We start from the raw sequence: 12,233 nt of genomic DNA, 5'->3' as shown, positions 1-12,233 counted from the left end.
TGAAATAGTAAGGCACGGTAATATTGCCAAGATTGCAAGCTCCCTGGTGGGGAACAAGTGGTAAGGGACTGAGCTCAAACATTATGCCTTGGGCACCAGCTCAAAGCCCAGGACGGGGAGAGGCACCAGCACAAATAAGAATGGAGCTTTTATTTGCCCAGACAGTTCTTCTTGCCCATCCATGACTGTGTCATCATACAGAGCTTCATTTATGTGACATGGTTACCCTAGTCCTTCTCCTTCTTGACAGAAAGGAGGTAAAGAAGTGCTCAAAACTCCCTGCTTTCATGTAGCCTGGAAAAACAAAACCACACAGCACATTTCCCCAGCTTGAACCATACGATTGTGGACCTCTGAGCTGGTGCAAATCTACCTAGCTGTGACATTTAATGGGCCCGGGTGATTCATACCAGTTGAGGGATCTGGCACTCTCTCTCCTGTATCAATTCCAAACAGACTCCACTTCTGTGGCTACCTAGAAAGCCATTTCTGGTCTGTCTCCAACCACCTGAGCAGAAGTTTTACTCATTAGACACTACATTCATTTGTGCTGCCACCAGTTCATGGGCCAAAAATCTCATAACGGGCATATTTCACTTAATTTCTCTCCTGAGCCCTGCACAAAATCCGATGGGTTGCTACTCCACCTAGCTTCTACTCATGCTGAGACTACTATTGTTTGATGCCCACAGCAAGCATTTTTGTGCTTTGTGAAAACACCCTCTCATTTTAAGTCAGACAACAAAGTTTTTCTTTTTATGTAACTAAATTCTATGATCAGGTTAATCTTTTATGATACACTTTTACTAACACAGTTTACTGAATGAAGAGGGGAAGCAAAGGGAAGATGTTGCTGTTGACCTTGGAACCTAGTTCAGGGAGAGATCACAATAACAGAGAGATGTTTATAATACCTCATAAATCTGCTCCTCCAAACCTCATAAACCTCCAAACCTGCTCTTGGATACAAGTACTGACAGACATAATGAATAAGGATACTTCAGAGATTAAAGGACAATGAATAGGTAAAAAAAGCAACGCAAGATTAATTTTGACTCATGCTGAGCTAGTTCACAAAGATCCACACAGTTCCTGCAGACTGAACCCCAGCACAGTCCCAATCACACAAAGTCCAATTTTTAAAAGCCCGCATAGTAAGTTTTTCACACTCACTTGGATATATTAAAAACCCCCTGCATTTTATTCTGTTGACCAGACAAACCCTAAAGCCCATGGATGACATTTTGGTAGTGAGGTGCTAGAACTAAGTGTCCCAGAAGAACACTAGAAAGTCTCCTTCCCTTATGATAGAAAACAAGAATGTTCACCAGGGCATTTTTTGATACTCTTGGGATTCAGGACAGAAATGGGCAGAACGGCTTCACCTTTCTCTTTATGTGGACATTGCCTGTGCTGTTACTTGCAGAACTTGAAAAAAGACATTGCTCCTGCAATCTTCTCACACCACAGTGGAATAATAGTAGGGACAAACAACACACACTGTAAGAACACATGTACAAATGAAATTTATTAACTCCTACCTCCAAGTGAAGAAAATCATGTTTGCATTTAGCGTATTGAAAACCCACCCAGGCATAACCTGTCAGCAGAGGAATATTCATTTAAGTCGTTCTGCTGGCATCAGGGTTAGAGCAGAAAGATCTGATGTACGTCCAACTATAGTTGCCCTCATTAAGCAATCAGACAACTCAAAATGCCCCCCCAAAATGGGGGGCAAAAAACAGGGCTAAACCATGACACTGCCTTCTCCGGGGTGGTTAGGCTGGTAATCCAAATAAATATGTTTGCGTGGTCTGCATGCATCCGTTAGCAGCCTGATCTAACTTTGAAATTGGCTGGTGCTCTAAGCAGAGGGCTGGATCAGGGAACCTCTAGAAATCCCTTCCAGCCTGAATTATTCTAGGATTCAAGGTTGGAAATTAGAAGGTGCCTTGCAATCACAGGACAGATAGTCCTGAAATAACTTTCTAAAAAAAAAAAAAAATGCAACTAGTTTGAAGAAGCAGTCTAATAATTTGTGCAAGGTTGCTTGCAAGGGGTTAGAAGTTTGTACCATAAGGTTCCTTTCAATCCCACATTCTTAAACCCCCATAAGCTCTGCCCTTACAGTTCTCCAGTTTAGAAAAACATTGCCATTGGAATCTGCAAGCACATCCAGGAGTTTGCCATGAATTATGTGTACTTCTTCAGAGATGTCTGCTTTATGCTTTGTTCTGACATATTTTGATCATGGTTTTTGTCACTACAACAGTTTGGAAATATTTTTTTACTTTTTGGTTTAGATACTTCCTACTGCACAGTTTCTATCCTCCAAATCAACTTCCTGACTCTTAGAATCAAGTTTCGATTGTAAATACCACTTACAATTCATTCAAACTCATTCATAACCTTTGTGCTATTATTCCACAGTAATTTTTACTTAACAGGAATTCTTGGCTTGTGCTCCAGGAGGGTAAGCCCACATTTCAAATATGTACTTCAGCAAGTTTCTGAATCCACAAATATTGTCAGTTTGAATGCTTTAGAAGTTTTTAAAAACTAGTTGCTTTGTTTATTAATTCTATTCAGTCACAGTGCATGTTTTATAATTGTATCACCAAATTTAAATATATTTTCTAAGCTTGCCACAAGTACAACCCGCTCTATGAAACTCAGAAATAGGCACTACCCAAAGCTCACTCATATATGCTTTGCTGGGTATTCCTTATAGCTTTAAAATTAGCTAATTTACCAGTTAGTAATAGTGAGGGACACTACCTTACCTGACAAAATGAGAAGCTCAATGATGTCTGCATCCCCCAGGAATGATGCAACGTGAAGAGGAGTTCGTTTCTCAGCATCCTACAAAATCACAGATTGCCCAGTTATAAAACATGGCCAATAACTGCAAGCGTTAGTGTTAAAGAGCAATGGATTTGTATATACGGCATTCATTTTTCTATGCGTATTTCTGTTTATAATTAGAAATATAATCTCAGCCAGTCAAAGAACAAAATTCAAGGTTTGAGCAACACACTCCCTCCAGTAATCCTCAACTTTAAAAAAGTTGGTTCCACCAGACCTTGCAGTTTGCATCAACAACATAACACCAGATTCTTCAAAAGGGTATCTCTGAAGAATGGTTTGGAACCACACACAAGGACAAGATGCAATCCTTTTAGTCTACAAAGGTTCTTGTACACCATTTAGCCTGGTTGTCTACAGCAGCCCAAAATGGGCTTGTACACCTCGACTGACCTTGAAACACAAATAAAGAAAATAATACCAGTCAGGTCTGTGTCTTTAAACTTAAAAGAATTGCTAATAATCATATATATAACTTCTGAAATACATCTGCTTTTATTTGATTTCTCTAATTTTCAGCCTTAGGGGATCACATTTTCAAGATTTTCTTTTCTAACTTCAAGGTATGTAAATACAGTGTTTACAAAAATCCTTTCCTTTTATTGCTTTATTCAGATGATTCCAGAACATAGGCCTTTAAAAGAAACTGCTAAACATTGTAATATGGGCAATAAAAATCACAAGAACTGCTAATACTGCTAATCATGCTTTCGACCCGTTTCCAGTTCTACGTGTATTTCATTTCAGTTTCTTAACCACTGATACCAAAAAAGTTCTAAGAGACTTATCAATCAAACTTACCAAATTACAACCTACCAGCATTAAATATCGTAAGTTGGTAGCAGATCCAACACTTTCCGCAAACGATACCAACACAGAAACCCTACTGGTATTTACACTCTCTCCCTGAAACATGTCTCTGAGCCTGTCAAGTGAAATATCACTTTTAACATGCCCAAGAGGTCATCAACCACAACCTATTTTGGACTATCTTCAAAGTATGCTATAAATGTGGACAAATCAGTGCAGCAGAACCATTTGTCATGTGAATGCTGAAAATTGTTTTCCAGCACTGTGAGGCACAGAGCCACTGGTCACCAGAATACATTATGTTTCATTTTTATATATGTACGTTCTTTCGAACATACATGATGTCTGTAGCCCTCGAATTCTGCTACAGTGGGTTTTGATCTTACATATTGAGCATGCACATCAAACACTCAGAAAACAGATTACATGACACCCTGGTTGTCACAAGTCAGAGGGAAAGATATCTTACAGAACTTCACCTCCTCACATGGTAGGCAAATTACAACAGTATTAAGCAGTGTCCATCCAGCAGTGCCTGCTCAGGAACCAAAATCACAAGCTGGATTCTGTTATATTTTCAGTTCCTAAGACATAATCCACCACGGACTAGCTTTTACAGGCTACATGAATGCATACGAGACCCTTCATAATTATTGCTTCATACTACCTATCCTAAGGCTACCCACGGCAAAAAAATATGCTAAGGCTGATTGAACGCTTGTACAAAAATAGAATCGGTTGTATTTATTTATTGGCTTGTTCATTTTAATTCATGAACCCCGCTTTAGTACAAGGTAGTATTTGTAATAGCTATCGTACCTGTCAATGATAAATTTTGTGGCAGCTTCTTGCAACGCAGACAAGTTTGACAACAGAACAGAGTAGTTTGAAGTTGAATGCTAACAATAGAAGACCAAACAATTTTCTATATCCAGGAACCAAGGCTATCTGGTGCTTTATGGATGATAAGCAATATTTTATACTAAACTGTAAATCTGATAGAAATTTGATAATCGAGAGGGGAAAGAACTTGAAACAGAAAAGTAGAATTTTTATCTTTCTGTAAAAGAAATAGCTCTCTGTAAGTATTCTCAGCTTTCACTTTTTTAAATCAATACAAAATCCTATTAAATTAAGTGAGAATCAAGTCATCAGAGAAAGATGGGTTTAGTCACGCAACTGAATTTAAGTTTAATTTCTCCAAGAAGAAAAAACCCTAAAAATTCTCCATTTATCACAACCAGGCACAAACCAGAGTTCACCCTCACATGAACTAGCAGACAGCAAAACCCGACGCGTGGTGTAGAAAACTTAAAGCACACAAAAGAGCCCCACAGGCAACGTTTCCAGCAGTGTGGCGGGGAGAAGTCCGCACGCAGCGCCTGAAGCTAAGCGTGCAGTTGAGCAACTCAGGGGAGGCACATCCTCAAGTTCCTGTTTATGCTCTGCACGAGGCTGATGCAGATACAGAAGAACCGGGGCACCTGCCCGTCGGTCCAGCCGCGCTCCTTGCACCCTCCTCAAAGCCGTGTCCCGCTTCAGCAAGGCTTAAACCGCTGGCTGGCCTTGCATCTGGCCCACGCACTAATGTCTACTAATGACTACAGATGTCCCTGTGGCGTGATGGTCCTAAAAGGAGTACAAATAAGTAAATTAGTAATGATCTAAAGACTGAAGTCTACGAAGAGAGAGAGGGGAACAAAAAGAAAATTTCTCATTTCAGGGAAAGGTCTGGCAGCACCCCAGACCTGAACGTATGTTATCAAGGCAAGGAAAGGATGCTGGAGGGAGGAATGATAACAGGATTACAAATAGCATTAAGACAAATAATCAGACCTGCTTCAAGTGCAATTCTCAGAGGAACAAAAGGTCAGTAAGAGACAGTAGATAAGCTAAACAATGGCTAGAAAATCATGCTGAGATGAGATAAACACTCTCTCCCCAAAAACTGTATTAGTGACTTACATTAGTTCACAGACAAGATGATGTTGCATGTTAACATTACCTGTACACATTTTTTTTTTAAAGTACAGGTAAAGAAAATTAAGAATTTAATAAACAGACAATTGAGGACAGAAGGCCTCAGCAAGAAAAACACTCAACACATGCTTAAACTGTTCAAGTGATCACAGTGAAACTGATAAGGCACTTCACAGGCTTAAAGTTAGGCTAGTCCTCAAGTGCTTTATTGGATCGAAGCCTTAGCGTACATGAGATTAACAGAACAGTGGCTCAGATGAATCATATTAGCATATGTAAAATATACAGGCACATTAAGAAAAAGGACAATTTCTCCTCAATACAGCCTGTATCTCAAAGGACATAACAGATTTGAACTTTTATATCAGCTGCAGCTGTTCAGATCAGAAGATATCCGGGACAGAGTTATTTACTATATTTTAATAAGTGCAACTGCTACAGAAAATAAACGTCTGTATCCTCTTTTTGTCACCAAACTGCCTGAGCAGGAATAGTTCAGCACAGAAGGAGTTAATGCACCACAGAAACCGAGTTAATGAAGTTCCATTGGTAAGAAGATTCCCACCAGCTTCAAGCTGCGGCCGACCTGCCTGGGCGGCAGAATAAACTAAACTATACTAGAGGCACATGAATGGCTACAACTTCCATTGATACAAGCCTAACCAAAATAACAACAGAAACACTCCTCCTGCTCATTAACTCTATTCACTGTTGTTACCTCGGAGCACACCTTATTTAAATAGCACAAAGTAGCTGGTAACATTAAAAAACACAAAGGTTCAGATACAACTTGACTTCAGGGAAATTAAAGATTGGGAACTGGTTAGGAACTACTGAAGAGGCTAAAGGCAAATGAGCAGCTGCTTCTTGGGCTATTTACAACCGTACAGAGCCAAACGCTGATGCTGTAAAAAGAAAATCTCTGCCGCTTCAGGATTGCCTCCCTCTCACATATTCTTTTATTAAAGCCTGTAATTCACAAAGCAAATCGAAAAGCTTAACTGTGAGCACCAGCTGGGAGGTGAAAGTCAAGCTGTGTAACTTATGCCTGGTGTTCTTTCTTCTGCTATTACCAAGCACAGAAATTCTCATCTGAAAATGCAGAACCTGGTTCCAGCACCTCTCACCCTCCTAGTCTTCAGTTTAGCCTCAGAAACAAAGATTTTTTTTCTGGACCGAGTCCGTAATTGCCAAGTGCCCACGAAGTGGAAGAGGCAAATAATTTGATCTTCTAGAGACAAGAAAAATTATCTTCCCTTTCCCCCCTCATCTACCACTTTCCTTCCAGGAGGCTGACAGGAGCTTTCATGCCAGAAAAAGATAACTTTTAAAACTAATTATTAATCCTAGACTGAGACTATAGAAACTGTTATCCTAAATTAATGGAAATATTTTAATGTTTATAGCAGTGAGTTTCCAATGTAGGGCTCAAAAGCTAGTGTTAAGTCAGTCCTCCATCTTTATAAATGCATTATTGACTGGGGGGGGCCATTGATGGCGTAGGAACACACATCACTCGTAAGTTGATGGGAAAATTCAGGTATTTCAGGCTGACGTTGCTGCCTTTGGAGAAAATAAAGCAGTTACAGCCAAACCTTGCCATGAGCTTTTAATGGCCTACACATCCTTAACTGTCTCAAACATTCTGAGGACCACAATAACAACAGTAACTTGAGTCATCGGCACAGATGTATATACTAAAAAAAACTTCGTACCCACTAGTATGCTAGCATGCTGTACAAAGCAGCTCCCAATATTTCAAACACTCAGTAAACTCCAGCAGAATCTTCTTCACAGTTCAAGTATCCTCTATACTAAAAATTCTATTTATTTTCTAAAAGAAAAAATATCTATTCTAAACGAAAGTCATGCTGGTTGCCTTGCATCACAAACATCAATGCAATTTTTGTATTTAGTTTTTTTACATTTCTGAGAATTGCTCATAATTTCTTTCTGTAGAAAAAAAAATGTATTCTGCAGCACTTCCCACTTAAATTAACAGCATATCAAACAGCACAACTAGAGGCTAAATATCCACTGGAAACACAGCTATTACCTAGCACCAAACTGTCATACTGTGTCAAAGCAGAAGCTTTCCAAAGTTCGTAAATAAATCCTCCAGAAGACTTTCCAGCACGGCAGACCCACATCTAGAAGAGGATCATTTACTTCCAGGATAGCTTTATTCTCCCACAAGACTCCATAGTGCCAAAAAGAAAATCATCATTCCTTGGAGGAGAGCAGAGATGAGGGTCGGGGTCCCAAGATTACTGAGATACCACATTACAGTCTCTCGTAGTCCCAAGTCAAACACGTCACTCCAAACTGAACGACAAGCTCCTTTTCACATTAGCTATCCCAAGCATGCAAAGCCTTTCAGACTCACAATCCTAAACGTGTGCGCACCTGTACCACCTCAAAAAGCATGCTTTTATGCTTTTTTATATATTACAGTAACATATGTAACTTCTGCGTGTGTGTGTGAAGACCTGGATAAAGCCTGAATCCTCCTAACAAAGCAGTCCTGCAAATCTGTGCCTTACCAAATAGGGTAATGAGAAAAAGAAGTAACAAACAGCATACATCCATACCTCTCCATAAGGACTTCCTTCCTGCCTTACTTATCCTGTAACAAACCACCCCCTAAATATATGGTGCTGCATGTAAGGTCTTGCAATCTCTGCTGGTGCCACTGACCCTTCCTCTGCAGACCTGCTCCACAGCTACAAACACGTGGGCGATGCCACGGGTCACTACACCTCAACATGGCTCCAACCCATCCCCAGCCTGGCCCATCAGGAGCACCTAGACCTCCTAGGTCCTCCTAGGACCTCCTAGCACCTGCAGCCCACCTAGACCTCCTGGCTCTGCAGCTCTGCTGTAATGAAAACGAGCCAACTTCAGCTAAACCATTACTTCCTTCTAACCTATCTCGTTTTGGTGGAAGTGGTGGTGGGGGAGCAGTTGCACAAGCAGTTCGTGACACCAACAAGCAGTGAGAAGCAGCAGCTTCTCCAGCTGGCAGAGCACGGGAGCAAAGAGGCTACATGGATCGAGCCAAGAAGGCAGTATCAGCACTCATGCCCCAACATCAGAAACAGAAGCAACTGAGTTTTGGGAAAGCACATGTTGCCTTCAACAGTCTCACTGCTGGGGTGAGGAAGTATATTATTTATTTTCCAAAAAATATGAATGCAATAGAAGATACCCTGGGAAAAATCACAGTTTTGCATAAATTTCGTTTTTTCGGGTTTTATCCAAGTGAAAAAGCAAGATTAGGGAATAAAGAGGAAAAGCATAGCGAAAGAAATGTCTGGTTTGGCTTGCAAGCATCTCATCAGTTATTGGGAAGAATACTGGAAGGTTTTTTTGCCTTTTTTGTTTGTTTTTGAATATTTTGAAGGGAAACTAAACTAGAAGACTGAGATGAAAATAGAAACTTTACAGGAAGGATTTTGGTTTAGTAGAAAATCATGACATTGGCACGTAAGAACTAGACTCTGCATACATAGGGTGTTGCACAGCTGCATATGTTACAAATCCCAGCTAACCAGGGGTTACCACTGGATCTAAAATAATCCCTAGATGAACTCAAGGCTCTGCGCTACTTCATCACACTCTTCTCAAAGTAAAAAAATCACCCCAAAAAATCCCCACCTACACACACATAGCACGATCACCCTGATATTTCTAAAAGTACCAAGCAGCAAGCGCGGAGGTTGTCTGCCTCAAACTAATCTGGTGGCCTGGGTGGTCCAACCCAATATCCCAAAAGCCCTGGGAAAATAGGCAGACCACGCTTCCCACAGAACCAGCGCACGTTCAGCACTCGGTGGCAGTGAGCTACTCACCGCCAGCCAGGTGTAACGCTGTCCATGCCCTCAGGGCGTGAAAGTAGCATCCTGCTCCCCCAAAGCATCACCAGGGACCGAAGAGGTCAAGGAGACCGTTAGGGGGGCAGAATGAACTAAAACCGCACTTCTAAGCCAAACAGTTACAGCTTTCGCTTTGTTGCAAAATAGAAGTCACAATTATAGCAGCATCCCGAATGTAGCCGTTTCCATCAACATACACTTCCCAGCTTGGAAGGATACTAATTGTTTTACCAGACAAAACAAAAAGGTAACCTTCTAAACTTCTGATATGGTCTAAACTCCCTCCTCTGAGATCAATTTTCTTTTAGGAATATGCATATATATCACTAATTTTGCATAGTTTCTCCATGGGCTTTTTTTCTTCTGTCTTCCAAATGCCTCTCTCACTGCAGATTCCAAGAAACAATCTATAAAACTTCAGAAATCCCCAAGGCTTCCTGCAAAATACAGTTTGATTTCCCTGTCCTACCGATACTTGAACTATTCCAATATTAACACAGCTAACCAAAACGATCAACAAAGGACAAGTCACTGCCAAACAGTGTCAGAGTTTCCTCTCATCTGAGCAACCAAAGCACTAGAGAAACACCAATATGGAAGTAATTAAAAACACCCTAAAAATAGAAACGTAAGCACGCAGTGCAAATTGCCAGCTTGCAGCACAAGGAGGGAAAATGCTATCTTTTGATCTTTCTGTAGTGACGTTTTAAGTATTTGACACTTGTCTGCAATCACTATCCGGAACACGATCTTCAGAATTTATGCTGACCAGTATTTTGCTAATTGCTCCTGACAAAATAGCCGTTCAGGCAAAACATTCTTGGGCGGACTTTTATCATCTTAAACAGGGTTCTCTGCAAGACCATTCAAGTTCAATGACTTTTTCTATTAAGTACTACAGTACTCATCTATAAAATACATTTAATATTGCACCTGACAGTTGAGAAGATCTCCTTAGCAACTATCACTACCACACTTGCAGCCAAAGGATATAAAAACATTTGAGAAGCCTACAATAACCTTGTACAGGAAATGCTATTTTGAAAAAACAATATGAAATACAGAGGATATTTTAGGACTACCATGTTCATCTGGGTTGGGGATTTTTTTTTTTTTTTTTTTTTTTTTTGGTTGGTTTTGGGTTTTTTTAAGACCACCAGGGAAAACAAATGAGGAGGAAGATGTAGATTTCAGGAAGCACTTTTTGGAATTTATTTGAAAACAACCAGGTACTGATAATCACAGGGAAAGCCTAATGTCAAGGTCGTCTTTGATCAGACTTCTCATTTAAAACAGCAGGAAATCTTTCCTTCCAGTTGACAGCTAACGGAGTGGAGCCCCAGTTAACTACATCTGTAAGATCACTTCTCCAGTTCCTTTCTGCAGCTCTGAACCAGACGGTTGGACCCTGCTGCCTGCAAAAGCTGCAGTGCCAAGACTACACCAGACAAACTGCTGGAGTTAGCTATGAATAAACTGATGGCTTTATGTCAGAAAAAGACATGAAGAAAAGGAAGGTTGAGTCAAAAGTCCAGGAAACACCTGGAAATCACCATTCTGCTTCTGCTTTATATTCTCACCACTTTCAGAGGCCACAGATTGTAGTCAAGATGGGCAGGGTTCATTTCTAACAGTACAGACTTAAGTTAAAATCAAAGAGGGGGAAAAACCCCGACTTCTGCAAAAAGACCAAGTTCAAATGGAGGGGTTTTTTTCACTGCCACAACACTTAACTACTGCTTGTTTACAGCTGCTTACCATTGTTCTGGGTAGAATAAGCCAATCTGCAGAACAGTAATTCCTTTGTGGGCAAATCGTGGCCAAGATACTGCTTCCTTACTCTCACTGCTGAGACCTATAGTGAAGCTTTATTTCAAGTACAGTCAAATGCTGAATAACAGCTCCTGATCTGCAAAGACACTTCATAAAAGGAAACTCTACAGAGAGTAAAAATATGCAGCTTTCAGCTGTTTTCATTCATTTTCTCAGTAAGAAAGAAAACAATGTCCCTGACTGACCTGCACATTTGGAATAATTACCATACACTTAGAAAATGTAAAGTCACCTGCTGGAGATAATTATATTTCAGACTGCTAATTAGGATTCCACTGAAGCCCCAAATCTCTAACTTCCGAATTATTTCCATTCTATTAAGTGTTAATTACTACAGACAAGATTAATACTGTCATTGCAACAGTTCATAAGCATGGTGCTTGCGTATCACCGGCATATAACATGCCAAGTCACATACCAAGGCGTTGACATCCTCAGTTTTGTAGATCAACATCCGTATCTCTTCTGGATCGCCACTGAAAATCGCTTGGACCAGTGGTGGCTGGAAAAATAAAACAGAAAAAACAACATTACAGGTTTGTTTGTTTTGTGTTTAAAAGGAGACCATATTATTCCTGCTAACGTTTACCAGTGCTGCCCACAGACATTGTATGACCCCAGTAACAAATCGTCAAGAGTATCTCATCAGTAAGAACTACCAGTTTGCTTGAGGATAAACTGAAATCATGAGTGTGTTTGTACGTATAATGAGCATGTGTGTGCACAAACAGGGACCCTCATTAGAATGGCAACTTTTGTCAACAGCACGCAATTAGCCCAGATGTTCTCCTTGGCATGTAAGGGGAAAACTAATTACATCAGATATTGCTGCATGCTTGCTGTTGGCACAGATTAATGGTCATGCAATAC

The 12,233-nt window shown here is 40.4% G+C and overlaps 1 protein-coding gene across 1 annotated transcript in view; it reads right to left on the bottom strand.

Moving 5' to 3' along the window:
• ANKRD44 (ankyrin repeat domain 44) overlaps window positions 1-11,817 on the bottom strand; it is a gene marked incomplete at both ends in the record, with an annotated part of 76,268 nt that extends 64,451 nt beyond the window's left edge. The window contains 2 exons of the mRNA XM_082001280.1: window positions 2,784-2,862; window positions 11,782-11,817. Of these exons, the coding sequence (XP_081857406.1) occupies window positions 2,784-2,862; window positions 11,782-11,817 (115 nt within the window). The remainder of the gene's footprint in view (window positions 1-2,783; window positions 2,863-11,781) is intronic.
• Between the last annotated feature and the right edge of the window lie 416 nt (window positions 11,818-12,233).

The sequence above is a fragment of the Phaethon aethereus genome (genome assembly GCF_964289735.1).
Source record: "Phaethon aethereus genome assembly, chromosome: 6".
In the NCBI taxonomy this organism is placed as follows: Eukaryota; Metazoa; Chordata; class Aves; order Phaethontiformes; family Phaethontidae; genus Phaethon; species Phaethon aethereus.
Note: the sequence above shows the minus strand (reverse complement) of the source record. Positions and strands in the feature narration are given on the sequence as shown.